The 20273-nt window shown below is 42.7% G+C and overlaps 1 protein-coding gene across 1 annotated transcript; it reads right to left on the bottom strand.

Annotated features, from left to right (window-relative positions):
• Nucleotides 1-10025: 10025 nt before the first annotated feature.
• LOC127696282 (PRAME family member 8-like) lies at nt 10026-12712 on the bottom strand. The gene is given in 4 exon segments (XM_052198852.1): nt 10026-10162; nt 10165-10592; nt 11386-11973; nt 12426-12712. Coding segments are annotated over 4 exon segments (1440 nt in total).
• Between the last annotated feature and the right edge of the window lie 7561 nt (nt 12713-20273).

Genomic DNA, 20273 nt, shown 5'->3' with positions numbered 1-20273 from the left:
AGCAGTTATATCAGGCAAAGTAATGGAATATATACACAAGCTATCATGGGATATTATTGGTGATGAGGCTAAAATTTCATTTGCAATGAAACCCAAGATCCTCAACATGTTCCTCTTAAGGAGTCTGAATTTCTCTATATCAAACTGCATGACCCAAGGAGAAAAAAAAAGGGTTTACATACCAGTTGAGCAATGCAGATATGTTGCCAAATCCCAGCCGAATCAGGGAGATTTGCAAGATGCAAGCCTCTGACTGTGATATGTGGCTCCATGGAAGCCTTTATATACATCTCTGCTTGCCCCTCCCTATTGTAGCCACACCCTTCAAACCCAAACCGGAATTGGATTTCCTGGTCTAATCTCCACCCTTTAAATTATAGATCAAAGTTGTAATCATTTCACTCATTGAATCAGAAGGACTTGTGATAACAAATTTCCCACTCATCGTCATTCACACACACAAACACACCCAAAAGTTTCTTGGATAAATAAAAAACATTCCATTTGTTAATACACCATACAACACCATGTGGGTACATTTATTCCTTCATTTGCATAAGATCTATTCAGTTTTCAAGTTGTACCAGTGACCATGTCATGCTCTGAATCCAAGGTTGTTTTAGAGGTCCAATTCTAGGAATCCTTCAGCCTCAGAAACCTTCTTATGGCTAGGATTATTGTTATGAATAACTATTTCTTGTTTGATTTTATTCATGTGACCAGAGTTTGCATCAGGTAAGGGTTTAATCAGTTTTTGATGAGAGACACGACATAATTGGAAGATATTCTTTTTCACTGGATTTGGAACAGATTGCTATGTCAGAGACAGGAATATGCATTGAAGCTCAAGGAATGAAGTGGATGCTCGGTCAATAAATTTCAGCATCAACCACTCTAGAGGTGGTGCCGGAGCATAGCTTGACCCCATTACTATACTAGCCAGGGTTCTGCATGTACTCAGATGGTCGGGAGCTACCCCACATACAGGAATTCTCCCTACAACTCTCTTTGCAGCAGACAAGATGGGGCATGCAGCAAGGATGCTGGGACATCCCTGAGATAGGATGCTCAGTTCATGGTCATGTTCATCGAAATTGTAAGTCGTAGTATTGTGTGATCTCTATTAAGCCTGCTTCCTAAATGGACGAAAGCAAACAGAAAAAGGAGGGTGTGAGGGAGATGGTGCCCTTGGCTCCCAAGGAAGCAGAGAGTAAGTCAACTAGGATCAGCCAAAAAGCCTTCCTCAAGGAGATGTAATCTAGAGTGGGACGTGGGCTGAAGGGTTGCTTTAGAAAGTGTGAGCACCTATCAATCTTCTATTCCTATCATCTATGTGGTGGCTAGAAATGATCTGTGATTACAGTTCCAGGCAATCTGAAACCCCATTCTGACCTGCTAGGGCAACAGGCCTGTGAGGGTTATCCATTCCTATTTGTATACAAGCACCACTACCCATAAAATCAATCATCTTAAAACAGCAGCTCTATTTTGGGTTTTGTGGCACACACCTTTAATCCATCCCCTCAGGAGTCCAAGGTTGACTGGGTCAGTGAGTTCAAGTCTACCCTCATCTAAATAAATAATTCAAAAACCAGTAAAGCCTATGGAGTGAGGATCTGTCTTATAATTAAACCAGAGCTGAGCAGGGTAGCACAGACCTAAATCTCAAGAGAGGCAGGGGCACCTTTGATGTTGAGGCCAAACTGGACCACAGAGTAGCTTATGGGACATCTAGGGCTCTTAAACAATGAAACCCTGCCCCCAAACAACAAAACAAAGAAACACATAAACAAAGTGTAGTTTACTAGATGGCGCAGGTACAATCCTTAAAACTAGCATTAGGGAGGTAGTAGCAGGTGAAGGACTAAGGTCAAGGTCAGCATGTTGTTCAGACTGAGTTCAGGAAGAAGGAGACATGTTAAACAGACCATCCCTTTCAAAAACCAACCAAATAACCCAACAACCAAACAACCCAAAACCAGACAAGCAATCAAGCAAAGCAAAAATTACCCAAAACACAATTCTAAAAGAAAATCCTCCAGAGAGCTTAAGGTCCAGTGAGATGGCCCAAAGAGCAATAGCACTTGCCGCCCAAGTAAGTGCTGAGTTCAGTAATGGGGCCCTCGGGTGGAAGGAGAGAAACCACTGCAGTTTTGAGTCCTCCCCATCTACATGCATGCTCTGCTGCTGGTACACCAATACGCAAATGAAGCAAGACAGTTCTCAAGTACAGAACAGCATGAGAGCTGATCCAGGAAGTTGGTGAAAGAAAGCTTCAGGAGACTGAAGAAGGATGGCTCCAAACTGAATCTAACCTAGCCGATATAATGTGATTCTGTCTCACCCAACCAAATACTAATAATTGTAGCTCAGTGGTAAATAGGCAGCTCAGTCTCTTGTCCTAGTTTTCATGAATGAAACCCAGTGAAGTTTCTAATCCCGTTGGTCAAGAGAAAACAGGTTTCTCCAAAGAGCTAAGAATGGCTCTAGGGAAAAGCAAGGAGAAATCCATACTGGAAAGAAAGAATTTCAGTGTAAATTGGGTCCAAGTTAAAAGAGACATTGAGCTGGATGGCACTGATGCACAGGGAATTATGGAGCCTAGGGGCTACCACTGACCTTGATAAGTTACTCAGCACTATAGTTCTTATTGGAAGAGTTAAAATAGCTCTGGTCAAAGATAAAGATAATGACTCATTTTTACTGCGCCTGACAAATTTCCAGCCTTAGACACAATGTAGGCTTTTGCCAAAACACCCAAGGGTGGGAAAGGGGCTTTGTTCAGGTCCAGGCTCTGTACTCAGTGGGAGGGAATAGATTCCAGATGCTATTATATTCTTGCAAGCTTATTTGGAGAGATTTTCTGTGATTGACCTGTGTCCCTCTGCGGAGCATGTCCTGGGTGTTGAAGAAGTTCATGCAAATGGTGGGGCACAGTAGATTCTTATGTTTGGTCTGCATGGTTTCTCCAAAGTGCTAGGAGCCCTGTCCTGGTGACTTTGGCCTTCTGTTGCATGATTGTCAGAGTAGGAGGTTGGGGAGCCTGGCAGGTTATCTTATTTTGGTTTGTTTCTTGTTTGTTTGTTTATGTGACTTCTGCCCTTGAGGGTTTCCTCTGGACTTGACTGAGGATGCGATCCTGCTGCTAAGCCCTGTTCTTTCTCTGGCCAACATACTCCAGCCCCTTTTCTGATCTGGTGCTCTGAGATATTATTCTGGTAGCTTGCTGCCCTCTACCACCAATGAATGTGTAGCGGCTGCTTCACAGTTGTGACCTTTGAATTTAGCCACTCACATCTTCCTTGCACACACAATTCCTTTCTGTTGTCACCCCTGAGCTACACCTGTAGGAACTTGGAAGGAACATTGTGTGACTCAGAACACCTGTTTGCTGCCCAAAGCTGTGAGCTACCATTAACTTCCTTGATTGTCAATTGGATTTAACAGGCAGAAGCCACAGACTACAGGCTTGGAATCCAGTGGATCTTCTGCGAACAGCTTCTCCCAACATTTTCTTCAGAAATTTGGCTATCACAGGACACTGGCAACAATTAGGCTTGATCCTCAACCTGTGAATATCTGGTAACTTTCTTCCAGAAGTGCCTAGTGAGTAATCTCAGGGGCAGGCTTGCCAGTTCTAAGGTTGTGCAGAAACTGTCCTTAAGACTGGGGCTCACCTTAAGGTGTCACTTGCCTTCTCCATGTTGCAGGTGCTCTCATGAACAAGAGTGATACAGCTCACAACCTTCAAGTTTCTAGGACTGTACTATATTACTTCTCACATTTGGATACTGAGATCCTTTCCTGTATTGAACCCCAGCACTAATTTTAAGGCTGCCTTGATGAAAGAGTTTCCATCTATAACCTAGGCTACATGCAAAGTAAAGAGTCCATACCTCTGCATCCTTGTGTGGTAAGAGCCTTTTACCTGTCTAGCTCCTGTCTTGTTGGCTTATCTGTAGACTATGTGCCAAGCTGATCCTTGATCATGTTTACCTCATATTTACTGAAAGTATGGTTCAGCAGTTAAGAGCACTGGGAATACAGGACACAGAAGCTGCAACATATAAGCAGGCAAATGAACCTCATGTATTCGTTAGAGAATCCAGTACTCTAAAATGCTCAGTTATATCTCCATCCCCTTTCCATTGCTTTCCTTTACTGAAAATAATTTTTTCATAAAATGTGTTGTAACCCAAGGAGAATGAAGGAGAAGGCCCTGGTCCTGGAAAAGCTCAATACAGCAGTGTAGGGGAATATCATGACAAGGCAAAAGGAGGGGTTCAATTGGGGAACAGGGGGAGGGAAGAGGTCTAATGGTACTTTTGGGAGGGGGGTGATCCAGGCAAGGAGAAAACATTTGAAATGTAAATAAAGGCCAGACAATGATGGAGCACACCTTTAATCCCAGGACCTGGGAGGCAGAGGCAGGCAGATTTCTGAGTTCTTGGCCAGCCAGGTCTTCAGAGTGCATTCCAGGACAGCCATGGCTCTACAAAGAAACCCTGTCTTGAAAAAAACAAATCCAAAGCCCTCCCCCAAAGAGAAATGTAAATAAAGAATACATCTAATTTTAAAAAAAGAAAAGAAAAGAGAGGAAAAATAAAAAATGTGCAGTGGGCAGATAGTAAAATAAAATAAATATAACCTTAGCTATTTGTATATGTAGCATGATGTCTGACTGAAACAACATTGTTTGAATAATTTACATATGTTAATTATCAGGTATAAGTATGTACTAACAGTAGCCACAAAGCTTCACAATCCTCATTACTTTACTGTATATCAAAATTAGCATATTTAATGATTTTTAGTGTAAATATGAGGCTTAAGAAAACATGTTGCTACCATATTTCAGATAGAATGTGTTTCTATTTAGTTTGCAGTAGGCAACATTTAACTGTGAATCATATCTAGCTCCCTATCTGTCATTTCTTTGGGTTTTCATTAATTCATTTGTGTATTCACTTTACCACCTGATCACATCCTGAAGTTGCTTTCTTCCCATACCTACCCTGTGACCCTTTCCCCCTCATTTCCTGTTCCCATTCTCCCCGGAGAAGAAGAGGCACACATGCCCTACCCCCAGCAGTTTCCACAATGCCCTGGCTCAACAATTTACATCGGCTCTAAATACATCAGTGCCCACTGGGGCAAGACAAGGAAGCCCAGCTAGGGGAAAAGTTTCCCATAGAAGGCCATGAAGTTGAATAAGAGAAACCCTGCTGTCTGGTTTTTATGAGACATGCAATAAGCCCAAGATTCGCATCTGCTCCATATGTCCAGGGAGCCTAGCTCTAGACCATGCATGCTCTTTGATGGTGGGTGGTTCAGTCTCTGATAAACCCCAATGAGTCCAGGAAACTTGGTTCTCTTGATCTCCTTGTGGTAAATTGACACCATCTGTCTCCGTCAATCTTCCTTTTGACTTTTCCCCAACTCTCTCTGAATTCTGCCTAATGTTTTGCTGTGCATATCCTTCTGGTGCCACCAGATGCTGGATGAAGATTCTTGTATGACAGTTATGCTAGGATTCTGTTCTTAAGCACAACCAAGTATCATCAAGAGTGTCAGACTTTGGCTTTCTGACATGGGTTAATCCTCATGTTTCTCCAGTCTATAGTTGGCTATTCTTTCAAACTCAGCTCCAGGTTTATACCTGCACATATTGTAGGCAGGGAAAATTTTAGATGGAAGGTTTTGTTGGTGGGTTGGTGTTACCTTCCCCCCACTGGAAATCCTGCCTGACTACAGGAAGTGGCCACTTTCAGTCTCCCTATCCCCAGCTCCTGAGTTTCCAGCCAAGGTCACTCCCATATACTCCCAGGAGCCTGCCCCATCCTGTGTGTCTGTCTTGTACCTGAGATGCCCCCAAATGGATTGTATTTCTCTCTCCCAGCACTGTGGAGGCGGCTCCTCCCAACACACTTGATTTCCATAACTCTCCTTCTGTCCCATACCAACACCCATAGAGTTCCCTCTGATCAACCACTAGTAATATAGATTCTATTTACCTTACCTAGTGAGATTCAATCATCTTACCTAGGGCCCTATTCTTACTTAGTTTCTTTGAGTGTTTGGATTGTAGCATGCTTTTCCTGTAGTCTATGGGTAATGTCCATGTATTAGTGAGTACATAGCATGCATATTCTTCTGGGTCACAATGACCTCACTAATAATGGATATTTTCGAGTTCTATCTCTTTGCCTGAAAATTGCATTTTAATCCTTATTTTTAATATATGATTAGTATTCCATGGCATAAATGTACATGATTTTCCTTATCCACTCTTCAGTGAGAGACAGGTGGTGTGCTTACTGTTTCTGGTTATTATGAATAAAGGTGCTATGAATGAAGTTGAGCAAGTGTCACTGTGCTATGGCAGAACAAGTGTTGAGTTTATGGCCAGGAATTGTATAACTGGGCCTTGAAGTAGAATTATTTGAGATAATCCCCCAGCTTGATTTCCAAATTTGGTGGTCAAATTTACACACTCACTAGAAATTCAAGATTGTCTCTCTGTCTCAAATCCTCACCAGCATGTGCTGTCCTTTCAGATTTTATCTTAGCCATGCTCAAGTGTATAGGAAGGAATCTCAGACTCCTTACAATTTGCATTTTCCTAGGATATTTCCTTAAGTATTTCCTGACAATTAGAGCTTTCCTGTTGAAAATTCTTTGTTGAACTCTGTGCTCCATTTTTATTTTAAATGGGGTATTGGGTTTTTGATGTCTAATTTCCCCCTCATTTCCTGTTCCCATTCTCCCCAGAGAAGAAGAGGCACACATGCCCTACCCCCAGCAGTTTCCTCAATGCCCTGGCACACCAACTTACATCGGTTCTAAATACATCCATGCCCACTGGGGCCAGACAAGGAAGCCCAGCTAGGGAAAAAGTTTCCCATGGAAGGCCATGAAGTTGAATTAGAGAAACCCTGCTGTCTGGTTTTTATGAGGCATGCAATAAGCCCAAGATTCGCATCTGCTCCATATGTCCAGGGAGTCTAGGTCTAGACCATGCATGCTCTTTGATGGTGGGTGGTTCAGTCTCTGATATAACCCAGTGAGTCCAGGAAACTTGGTTCTCTTGATCTCCTTGTGGTAAATTGACACCATCTGACTCCCTCAATCCTCCTTTTGACTTTTCCCCAACTCTCTCTGAATTCTGCCTAATGTTTTGCTGTGCATATCCTTCTGGTGCCACCAGATGCTGGATGAAGATTCTTGTATGACAGTTATGCTAGGATTCTGTTCTTAAGCACAACCAAGTATCATCAAGAGTGTCAGACTTTGGCTTTCTGACATGGGTTAATCCTCATGTTTCTCCAGTCTATAGTTGGCTATTCTTTCAAACTCAGCTCCAGGTTTATACCTGCACATATTGTAGGCAGGGAAAATTTTAGATGGAAGGTTTTGTTGGTGGGTTGGTGTTACCTTCCCCCCACTGGAAATCCTGCCTGACTACAGGAAGTGGCCACTTTCAGTCTCCCTATCCCCAGCTCCTGAGTTTCCAGCCAAGGTCACTCCCATATACTCCCAGGAGCCTGCCCCATCCTGTGTGTCTGTCTTGTACCTGAGATGCCCCCAAATGGATTGTATTTCTCTCTCCCAGCACAGTGGAGGCGGCTCCTCCCAACAAACTTGATTTCCATACCTCTCTTTGTGTCCCATACCAGCACCCATACAGTTCCCTCTGATCAACCACTAGTAATATACATTCTATTTACCTTACCTAGTGAGATTCAATCATCTTACCTAGGGCCCTAATCTTACTTAGTTTCTTTGAGTGTTTGGATTGTAGCATGCTTTTCCTGTAGTCTATGGGTAATATCCATGTATTAGTGAGTACATAGCATGCACATTCTTCTGGGGCACAATGACCTCACTAAAATGGATATTTTTTGAGTTCTATTTATTTGCCTGAAAACTGCATTATAATCCTTATTTTTAATATATGATTAGTATTCCATGACAGAAATGTACATGATTTTCCTTATCCACTCTTCAGTGAGAGACAGGTGGTGTGCTAACAGTTTCTGGTTATTATGAATAAAGGTGCTATGAATGAAGTTGAGCAAGTGTCCTTGTGCTATGGTAGAACAAGTTTTGAGTTTATGGCCAGGAATTGTATAACTGGGCCTTGAAGTAGAATTATTTGTGATAATCACCCAGCTTGATTTCCAAATATGGTGTGCAAATTTACACACTCACCAGAAATGCAAGATTGTCTCCCTTGCTCCAAATCCTCACGTGCATGTGCGGTAATTTCCATTTTTATCCTAGCCATGCTCATGTGTATAGGAAGGAATCTCAGATTCCTTACAATTTGCATTTTCGTAGGAATGTTGGCTATTTCCTTAAGTATATCCTGGCAATTAGAGCTTTCCTGTTGAAAATTCTTTGTTGAATTCTGTACTCCATTTTTATTTTAAATGGAGTATTGGGTTTTTGATGTCTAATTTCTTGAGGTATTTACATTGTTTGATATCAACCCTCTGTCGAATGTACAGCTGGTGAAGATATTTTTGCCATTATTTAGGGTACTGTTTTGACCTACTGATGCTGTATTTGCCTTACTGAGGATTTCTACTTTCTTGAGGTCACACTTGAAATGTATTGGTCTTAATGCCTGATCTATGGGTGTTCTGTTCAGGAAGTGTCACCTTTTACAATGAGTTCAAGAGCCCTGACATTATTAATGATATTCTCTAAATAGAATCCTAGAATAACTATCTTTTGAGACGTTTCACCCAGCCACCGACAAAAACAGATGCAGAGACCCACAGACAAATATTAGACAAAGTTCAGGGAATCTTGTGGAAGACTAGAGGGAATATTGAAGGAGTCAGAGAGTTCACGGACACCAGAAGAAAACCTACAGGATCAACCAACCTAGTCTCATAAGGGCTCAAGGAGATTGAACCACTGGAGCCCAACACTAGCTAGGCTGCTGCTCAACAACTAAGCTCAATTAATACACCTGAAACTTCACATATTCTCTTCACAGTGTGTTGCAGGGGAAAATCATTGGAGACACACACAACTCAAGCAACCTCAGTTTAATAAATTAGTTCATTTTGTGAAATATTTGTGAAATGGAGGGCTTTTTAAGACTTTTTCATTTTGGTGTATATGCATATGTATTGTGCATAATGTGTAAAAGCCAGGATCCACAGATATCTGAAGAGATGGACCTACCACCTGAAGCTTGAGTTCCAGCTGGAGGCATCTGATGATAAAAGTGCTGAAACCAAACTTTGGCCCTCTTTTCTAGCAAAATGTACTATTAAAACAGGAGTCACCTCCTTTAATACGTGGGGTTTGGCTTCTTTGATTGGTTGTCTGTCTGTAGAGCATGAAAGGAGTTTGCTGTGGGCAAGCATGGAGCAAGTTCAAAGGTTCAAAGCAACAAGGCCTGTGAAGTTGAATAGCAGGCAGGGAGAGGAGGGATGGGAAGGAATAAAAAAGAAGTGTGAGAGACATGTAGGTTGTTCTTATGAATTCTTCTTTAGCACATGCTAACCTAGAGATCCATATGTGAATCACCTTAGCTTATAACATTATCCATGTACCCAGGATTTTGAATCATTACATGTCTGGCATCCATGTGTTCATTTTGACTCTCTCCAGAGGGTATTTGTTGCAGAATGATTAAAGGTAGATACTTTATGCTAGTTACACACCAGGAATGACATCTAAAAAAAGAACCCTGGTTCTGTTTATTGACTTGACATTACAGTTCAGAACAAAAGTTGGCAAGTCCATTACAAAGCATCTCTTAATCTGTCCTGGCAGAAGTCACTCAAAACAGCCAAGTTGTCATCCTGACTCCACAAGTCCTCTGTTCACACAGTCCAACAGATTGTTTCCCATGCCAAGCTCAGCTTCCAGGATCTCAGTTCTTGTACAGTCTTTTGTTTCCAAGCATGTATAAAGTGTCTGAAGTCACAGTCTCTGACCACCATGCATGAGAGATGTGTCCCAGTCCTGCCCGTTATTCACATCAGGAAGTCCTGTATCCATGCTCAGTGCCAGCAAAAACAAAATCTCGCACCTTGGCCATAGACACAGCGCTCACCACATTTAGGACAATTATCTGTAGCAAAGGAGATGTTCTTGGGCTGCCTTATTGCCCTGAGAGTTTCCAGGAGCTGCAGACAAGTTGGGCAAATCTTACTCTGGAGACATGAGCCAACCTATCATAGCACTCCAGAGGGGCAGGGTATTGTTCCACATTCATCTTGCTCCAGTTGTCTGTGTGCTCCAAAAGGTCCTTCAGGATGGGCATGGAGAAGCAATTGTTGTAGAAGTTGATCTTGGTGAGCTGAGAGCAATGTGTGAGGGCAGGTAGGAGGGCAATCAGCTGGGAGTCCTTCACCCTACATCCCTGAAAATCCAGAGTTTCTAGAGTATCTGCCACCTTTTGGAGGAGACATTTCATAGGCATCAGATCCAAATCTGTTAGAACCACACCTTTCATTTCCAGATGTTTTAGCTGAAAGGCACTCTGGCAGTGGGAGAAGGAATCCAAGTCTGACTGTGAAAGTTGGTAGTGAGTGACAGAAAGGGAGCTCAGTGGCGTCATCAGGTGCCTAGAGATGAAGGGGACCAGAGGGTTAGTTCTGGCAAATGGTGATGGAGAGCATGGGGTGGGCTTTTCAATGTCTTAGAAGGGAACAGGGACCCCAAGCTGAGTGTGAGCAAATGATCAAAGATATTATCTGAGATGCTTCCTTTTGGAATCAGCTTAGTGAAGTCAAACCCACACTTGATCTGCTGGCCATAGTCTCAACAGAAAACCATTATACCCTATAAAACCCAGGATACCAAGGAGGAAGTTTCATGCCAGGAGAGTCCTGACAGGATCTACGGACATGACCTGTGGCCTCAGTCAATGCTGCATTGCACCCTGACCTCTCCACAGTCACTCATGCTATCATGCAGATGCCACACTCCCTCTTGTCTCATGCATTCAGCCCTACTGAGGGTCAAGCATTTCACTCACGGAGTAGTAGGGGGAGAGGGAACGCTGTGCCCACAGATCTAAGCAGACAGCTCACCTTCTCACATTGCTGCTGAGTCCCTCAAGATCTAAGTACATTCAACTCTTCCTGTCCCCTTTTTGATGGATTGTTTGTGTATGATTCCAAGAAGAATTTCAAGCCCTCCTCACCATATCTGACCTACTCCTTATCTCCCTTTTGTCCTCTGCTTCAGGCATGCTCATTTAAGACTTGGAATCACTACACATTACGTACATATTCTAAGCAGCCCCTAAATGTTTGTTCCCAGTGACTGACAGACAGGCATCCTGGACCACTAATCTTTAAAATGGAAGAGGAAAATTTGCTCTGCTAGCTGACCCAGTCCTCCATCCTTGCTCACCTGAGGACCTGATTCATGTGGTCTTTGAGGAAATGGACACCGCTCATGGAGAGATGCTGGAGACAATTGAATTTGGAGAAGACAGATATGAACTCCTGGATAGACTGCTCTTCTCTGTCTCCTGTCCTATTGGAAATCTTGAAGACGTTCTTGTAGAGGGGTGCCAGGAAGAGTTTGCAAAGATTTCTCATCTGCCCAAAGCAGGAAGCAAATTCGGCCAGCTTGTACAAATTCCACTGAGTGTTCAGTTCCAATTCCTCAATATGCTCTGGATGAAATATATTCAAGATCTTGCTGATAAAGTCCATGGGCATAGCCCAGATCTTCATCTTTGCACAACACAAATGTAGGAAGTCCTTTCTCTGCTGGGCCCACTTCAAGAAGGCTGCTTGTGCTTCATCAAGGCGTGGCCTGAGGCACAATTCAGCTACCACCTTCAGCTGCCTCCTCACTGCATATCTGGGAAGGACCTTCACTACTGGCTTCTCATCCGAGGGCTCTGAAGAACAGCTATCGTCCTCTGTACCATCCCATATGTTCCAAAAGGCATGGTGCACATTCCTCAGGTCCAGAACCTGAAGTTTTCCCCTGCTGAGGGTGAACACATGTCAAGTATCAGCAGCCGCGTTGACCCTCAGTAAGGGTTCACTAAGTGACTCTATAGTGAAATACCCCTCAGCCTGCCAAGCTGTATATTTTTTAAACAACAGTGCAATGTGCACACATGCATGCTGCACAATTTTCTCTGAGCTGCATGTGTGGCCCTGACCACTTTCCTTCCTCTAAGTTACTCATTATTTCTCCCTAGTCCCATTATTAATGGTTTTAGGAATGGCAGGGATAGATAGGCACATTCTACTGTGAGGCTTCTTGGATCAAAGCCCTAATCCACTGATAACTGTCCTTAGTCCAAGCACACAATAGCTATAAGGTTCCTGAATCACTGTCTGGTGATCCCATCAGAAGCCATTCGCAATGACCCCACAATCTCTACTGTGTACCCCACATGGTCTCTTAGATAATACTTGACCTTTGCTCACCTGGGGTGAAACCCTTTAGTCAGTCGCATGTCTATTCCATCTAGCACAGCTTGCAACATTTCCAGTTTAGGCGTCTTCATCAATGCCCCCACAGGGAGACAGGGGAAAGGCCAGGCTGCCAACATTGCCTTTATGAGCTTGGTTTGTCTGCCACTGAAAGCCTCCTTGAACAGTGCTGGGAAGAGTACAGAGGGGAGATCCTCCAGAGAGGATATGGCCAAAGCCTCATCTCTCACCAGAGACTGAATTGCCAGCTTCTTGAGTGTGGCTGCGGTCTGAATACTCATCTTCTAAAGTCTCGAGTCAAAAGACTCCTGCCAAGAAGTCAGAAAGGAATACACGTTCAAGACAAACTTAATACAACTTCCTCAACATTATATCAACCACTAAGCTTCTGAGCTAATGCTCTAACAGTAACAGAGAAATCAATTTGCCTGTTCAACCTAAACTGGTAGTGGAAAGAGAGGCTCCCACAATGATAATGTGGAAGTCTTTATATCAAGCAAATATTCACATAATTGTCAGATCAAAATATTTTATGTAGGACACTTTCTCAAAAACAAAATAAAATATCTCAAACCTATGCAAACAAAAAATAACCGAGGAAACAAACATACCAATGTAAATCCATGAGTTATGGATCAAGATTAATTCCCAGAAAACAGAATGACTTGAGTGCATTTCTACAATATTGAATCTCACCTGTGTCTGTGAAGTAGAATATGTCCACAGAGCAAACGTGTGTGTAAAAGAGGCGATGGAAAACCTAAGGCAAGACACATGAGTAAATCACATGTGTCATTTCAGCTATATGATGTGGAAGGATATCAAAGATACCTGGCTTACAGGTCTACAGTGTAATCCAGGGTCTCACAAAAAAATAAAGACCATTACAGTGAAGGGGAAACATGAGGGAGCATTTTCATCAGATTGTCTCATTTGGAGCTTACCTGGAGGCACATGGCCAGCTCTAAGAGAGTTGGAACAACATACAGAATCCTTGTCTCAAGCAGTTATATCAGGCAAAGTAATGGAATATATACACAAGCTATCATGGGATATTATTGGTGATGAGGCTAAAATTTCATTTGCAATGAAACCCAAGATCCTCAACATGTTCCTCTTAAGGAGTCTGAATTTCTCTATATCAAACTGCATGACCCAAGGAGAAAAAAAAAGGGTTTACATACCAGTTGAGCAATGCAGATATGTTGCCAAATCCCAGCCGAATCAGGGAGATTTGCAAGATGCAAGCCTCTGACTGTGATATGTGGCTCCATGGAAGCCTTTATATACATCTCTGCTTGCCCCTCCCTATTGTAGCCACACCCTTCAAACCCAAACCGGAATTGGATTTCCTGGTCTAATCTCCACCCTTTAAATTATAGATCAAAGTTGTAATCATTTCACTCATTGAATCAGAAGGACTTGTGATAACAAATTTCCCACTCATCGTCATTCACACACACAAACACACCCAAAAGTTTCTTGGATAAATAAAAAACATTCCATTTGTTAATACACCATACAACACCATGTGGGTACATTTATTCCTTCATTTGCATAAGATCTATTCAGTTTTCAAGTTGTACCAGTGACCATGTCATGCTCTGAATCCAAGGTTGTTTTAGAGGTCCAATTCTAGGAATCCTTCAGCCTCAGAAACCTTCTTATGGCTAGGATTATTGTTATGAATAACTATTTCTTGTTTGATTTTATTCATGTGACCAGAGTTTGCATCAGGTAAGGGTTTAATCAGTTTTTGATGAGAGACACGACATAATTGGAAGATATTCTTTTTCACTGGATTTGGAACAGATTGCTATGTCAGAGACAGGAATATACATTGAAGCTCAAGGAATGAAGTGGATGCTCGGTCAATAAATTTCAGCATCAACCACTCTAGAGGTGGTGCCGGAGCATAGCTTGACCCCATTACTATACTAGCCAGGGTTCTGCATGTACTCAGATGGTCGGGAGCTACCCCACATACAGGAATTCTCCCTACAACTCTCTTTGCAGCAGACAAGATGGGGCATGCAGCAAGGATGCTGGGACATCCCTGAGATAGGATGCTCAGTTCATGGTCATGTTCATCGAAATTGTAAGTCGTAGTATTGTGTGATCTCTATTAAGCCTGCTTCCTAAATGGACGAAAGCAAACAGAAAAAGGAGGGTGTGAGGGAGATGGTGCCCTTGGCTCCCAAGGAAGCAGAGAGTAAGTCAACTAGGATCAGCCAAAAAGCCTTCCTCAAGGAGATGTAATCTAGAGTGGGACGTGGGCTGAAGGGTTGCTTTAGAAAGTGTGAGCACCTATCAATCTTCTATTCCTATCATCTATGTGGTGGCTAGAAATGATCTGTGATTACAGTTCCAGGCAATCTGAAACCCCATTCTGACCTGCTAGGGCAACAGGCCTGTGAGGGTTATCCATTCCTATTTGTATACAAGCACCACTACCCATAAAATCAATCATCTTAAAACAGCAGCTCTATTTTGGGTTTTGTGGCACACACCTTTAATCCATCCCCTCAGGAGTCCAAGGTTGACTGGGTCAGTGAGTTCAAGTCTACCCTCATCTAAATAAATAATTCAAAAACCAGTAAAGCCTATGGAGTGAGGATCTGTCTTATAATTAAACCAGAGCTGAGCAGGGTAGCACAGACCTAAATCTCAAGAGAGGCAGGGGCACCTTTGATGTTGAGGCCAAACTGGACCACAGAGTAGCTTATGGGACATCTAGGGCTCTTAAACAATGAAACCCTGCCCCCAAACAACAAAACAAAGAAACACATAAACAAAGTGTAGTTTACTAGATGGCGCAGGTACAATCCTTAAAACTAGCATTAGGGAGGTAGTAGCAGGTGAAGGACTAAGGTCAAGGTCAGCATGTTGTTCAGACTGAGTTCAGGAAGAAGGAGACATGTTAAACAGACCATCCCTTTCAAAAACCAACCAAATAACCCAACAACCAAACAACCCAAAACCAGACAAGCAATCAAGCAAAGCAAAAATTACCCAAAACACAATTCTAAAAGAAAATCCTCCAGAGAGCTTAAGGTCCAGTGAGATGGCCCAAAGAGCAATAGCACTTGCCGCCCAAGTAAGTGCTGAGTTCAGTAATGGGGCCCTCGGGTGGAAGGAGAGAAACCACTGCAGTTTTGAGTCCTCCCCATCTACATGCATGCTCTGCTGCTGGTACACCAATACGCAAATGAAGCAAGACAGTTCTCAAGTACAGAACAGCATGAGAGCTGATCCAGGAAGTTGGTGAAAGAAAGCTTCAGGAGACTGAAGAAGGATGGCTCCAAACTGAATCTAACCTAGCCGATATAATGTGATTCTGTCTCACCCAACCAAATACTAATAATTGTAGCTCAGTGGTAAATAGGCAGCTCAGTCTCTTGTCCTAGTTTTCATGAATGAAACCCAGTGAAGTTTCTAATCCCGTTGGTCAAGAGAAAACAGGTTTCTCCAAAGAGCTAAGAATGGCTCTAGGGAAAAGCAAGGAGAAATCCATACTGGAAAGAAAGAATTTCAGTGTAAATTGGGTCCAAGTTAAAAGAGACATTGAGCTGGATGGCACTGATGCACAGGGAATTATGGAGCCTAGGGGCTACCACTGACCTTGATAAGTTACTCAGCACTATAGTTCTTATTGGAAGAGTTAAAATAGCTCTGGTCAAAGATAAAGATAATGACTCATTTTTACTGCGCCTGACAAATTTCCAGCCTTAGACACAATGTAGGCTTTTGCCAAAACACCCAAGGGTGGGAAAGGGGCTTTGTTCAGGTCCAGGCTCTGTACTCAGTGGGAGGGAATAGATTCCAGATGCTATTATATTCTTGCAAGCTTATTTGGAGAGATTTTCTGTGATTGACCTGTGTCCCTCTGCGGAGCATGTCCTGGGTGTTGAAGAAGTTCATGCAAATGGTGGGGCACAGTAGATTCTTATGTTTGGTCTGCATGGTTTCTCCAAAGTGCTAGGAGCCCTGTCCTGGTGACTTTGGCCTTCTGTTGCATGATTGTCAGAGTAGGAGGTTGGGGAGCCTGGCAGGTTATCTTATTTTGGTTTGTTTCTTGTTTGTTTGTTTATGTGACTTCTGCCCTTGAGGGTTTCCTCTGGACTTGACTGAGGATGCGATCCTGCTGCTAAGCCCTGTTCTTTCTCTGGCCAACATACTCCAGCCCCTTTTCTGATCTGGTGCTCTGAGATATTATTCTGGTAGCTTGCTGCCCTCTACCACCAATGAATGTGTAGCGGCTGCTTCACAGTTGTGACCTTTGAATTTAGCCACTCACATCTTCCTTGCACACACAATTCCTTTCTGTTGTCACCCCTGAGCTACACCTGTAGGAACTTGGAAGGAACATTGTGTGACTCAGAACACCTGTTTGCTGCCCAAAGCTGTGAGCTACCATTAACTTCCTTGATTGTCAATTGGATTTAACAGGCAGAAGCCACAGACTACAGGCTTGGAATCCAGTGGATCTTCTGCGAACAGCTTCTCCCAACATTTTCTTCAGAAATTTGGCTATCACAGGACACTGGCAACAATTAGGCTTGATCCTCAACCTGTGAATATCTGGTAACTTTCTTCCAGAAGTGCCTAGTGAGTAATCTCAGGGGCAGGCTTGCCAGTTCTAAGGTTGTGCAGAAACTGTCCTTAAGACTGGGGCTCACCTTAAGGTGTCACTTGCCTTCTCCATGTTGCAGGTGCTCTCATGAACAAGAGTGATACAGCTCACAACCTTCAAGTTTCTAGGACTGTACTATATTACTTCTCACATTTGGATACTGAGATCCTTTCCTGTATTGAACCCCAGCACTAATTTTAAGGCTGCCTTGATGAAAGAGTTTCCATCTATAACCTAGGCTACATGCAAAGTAAAGAGTCCATACCTCTGCATCCTTGTGTGGTAAGAGCCTTTTACCTGTCTAGCTCCTGTCTTGTTGGCTTATCTGTAGACTATGTGCCAAGCTGATCCTTGATCATGTTTACCTCATATTTACTGAAAGTATGGTTCAGCAGTTAAGAGCACTGGGAATACAGGACACAGAAGCTGCAACATATAAGCAGGCAAATGAACCTCATGTATTCGTTAGAGAATCCAGTACTCTAAAATGCTCAGTTATATCTCCATCCCCTTTCCATTGCTTTCCTTTACTGAAAATAATTTTTTCATAAAATGTGTTGTAACCCAAGGAGAATGAAGGAGAAGGCCCTGGTCCTGGAAAAGCTCAATACAGCAGTGTAGGGGAATATCATGACAAGGCAAAAGGAGGGGTTCAATTGGGGAACAGGGGGAGGGAAGAGGTCTAATGGTACTTTTGGGAGGGGGGTGATCCAGGCAAGGAGAAAACATTTGAAATGTAAATAAAGGCCAGACAATGATGGAGCACACCTTTAATCCCAGGACCTGGGAGGCAGAGGCAGGCAGATTTCTGAGTTCTTGGCCAGCCAGGTCTTCAGAGTGCATTCCAGGACAGCCATGGCTCTACAAAGAAACCCTGTCTTGAAAAAAACAAATCCAAAGCCCTCCCCCAAAGAGAAATGTAAATAAAGAATACATCTAATTTTAAAAAAAGAAAAGAAAAGAGAGGAAAAATAAAAAATGTGCAGTGGGCAGATAGTAAAATAAAATAAATATAACCTTAGCTATTTGTATATGTAGCATGATGTCTGACTGAAACAACATTGTTTGAATAATTTACATATGTTAATTATCAGGTATAAGTATGTACTAACAGTAGCCACAAAGCTTCACAATCCTCATTACTTTACTGTATATCAAAATTAGCATATTTAATGATTTTTAGTGTAAATATGAGGCTTAAGAAAACATGTTGCTACCATATTTCAGATAGAATGTGTTTCTATTTAGTTTGCAGTAGGCAACATTTAACTGTGAATCATATCTAGCTCCCTATCTGTCATTTCTTTGGGTTTTCATTAATTCATTTGTGTATTCACTTTACCACCTGATCACATCCTGAAGTTGCTTTCTTCCCATACCTACCCTGTGACCCTTTCCCCCTCATTTCCTGTTCCCATTCTCCCCGGAGAAGAAGAGGCACACATGCCCTACCCCCAGCAGTTTCCACAATGCCCTGGCTCAACAATTTACATCGGCTCTAAATACATCAGTGCCCACTGGGGCAAGACAAGGAAGCCCAGCTAGGGGAAAAGTTTCCCATAGAAGGCCATGAAGTTGAATAAGAGAAACCCTGCTGTCTGGTTTTTATGAGACATGCAATAAGCCCAAGATTCGCATCTGCTCCATATGTCCAGGGAGCCTAGCTCTAGACCATGCATGCTCTTTGATGGTGGGTGGTTCAGTCTCTGATAAACCCCAATGAGTCCAGGAAACTTGGTTCTCTTGATCTCCTTGTGGTAAATTGACACCATCTGTCTCCGTCAATCTTCCTTTTGACTTTTCCCCAACTCTCTCTGAATTCTGCCTAATGTTTTGCTGTGCATATCCTTCTGGTGCCACCAGATGCTGGATGAAGATTCTTGTATGACAGTTATGCTAGGATTCTGTTCTTAAGCACAACCAAGTATCATCAAGAGTGTCAGACTTTGGCTTTCTGACATGGGTTAATCCTCATGTTTCTCCAGTCTATAGTTGGCTATTCTTTCAAACTCAGCTCCAGGTTTATACCTGCACATATTGTAGGCAGGGAAAATTTTAGATGGAAGGTTTTGTTGGTGGGTTGGTGTTACCTTCCCCCCACTGGAAATCCTGCCTGACTACAGGAAGTGGCCACTTTCAGTCTCCCTATCCCCAGCTCCTGAGTTTCCAGCCAAGGTCACTCCCATATACTCCCAGGAGCCTGCCCCATCCTGTGTGTCTGTCTTGTACCTGAGATGCCCCCAAATGGATTGTATTTCTCTCTCCCAGCACTGTGGAGGCGGCTCCTCCCAACACACTTGATTTCCATAACTCTCCTTCTGTCCCATACCAACACCCATAGAGTTCCCTCTGATCAACCACTAGTAATATAGATTCTATTTACCTTACCTAGTGAGATTCAATCATCTTACCTAGGGCCCTATTCTTACTTAGTTTCTTTGAGTGTTTGGATTGTAGCATGCTTTTCCTGTAGTCTATGGGTAATGTCCATGTATTAGTGAGTACATAGCATGCATATTCTTCTGGGTCACAATGACCTCACTAATAATGGATATTTTCGAGTTCTATCTCTTTGCCTGAAAATTGCATTTTAATCCTTATTTTTAATATATGATTAGTATTCCATGGCATAAATGTACATGATTTTCCTTATCCACTCTTCAGTGAGAGACAGGTGGTGTGCTTACTGTTTCTGGTTATTATGAATAAAGGTGCTATGAATGAAGTTGAGCAAGTGTCACTGTGCTATGGCAGAACAAGTGTTGAGTTTATGGCCAGGAATTGTATAACTGGGCCTTGAAGTAGAATTATTTGAGATAATCCCCCAGCTTGATTTCCAAATTTGGTGGTCAAATTTACACACTCACTAGAAATTCAAGATTGTCTCTCTGTCTCAAATCCTCACCAGCATGTGCTGTCCTTTCAGATTTTATCTTAGCCATGCTCAAGTGTATAGGAAGGAATCTCAGACTCCTTACAATTTGCATTTTCCTAGGATATTTCCTTAAGTATTTCCTGACAATTAGAGCTTTCCTGTTGAAAATTCTTTGTTGAACTCTGTGCTCCATTTTTATTTTAAATGGGGTATTGGGTTTTTGATGTCTAATTTCCCCCTCATTTCCTGTTCCCATTCTCCCCAGAGAAGAAGAGGCACACATGCCCTACCCCCAGCAGTTTCCTCAATGCCCTGGCACACCAACTTACATCGG

Source organism: Apodemus sylvaticus, chromosome 11, assembly GCF_947179515.1.
Source record: "Apodemus sylvaticus chromosome 11, mApoSyl1.1, whole genome shotgun sequence".
In the NCBI taxonomy this organism is placed as follows: domain Eukaryota; kingdom Metazoa; phylum Chordata; class Mammalia; order Rodentia; family Muridae; genus Apodemus; species Apodemus sylvaticus.
Note: the sequence above shows the minus strand (reverse complement) of the source record. Positions and strands in the feature narration are given on the sequence as shown.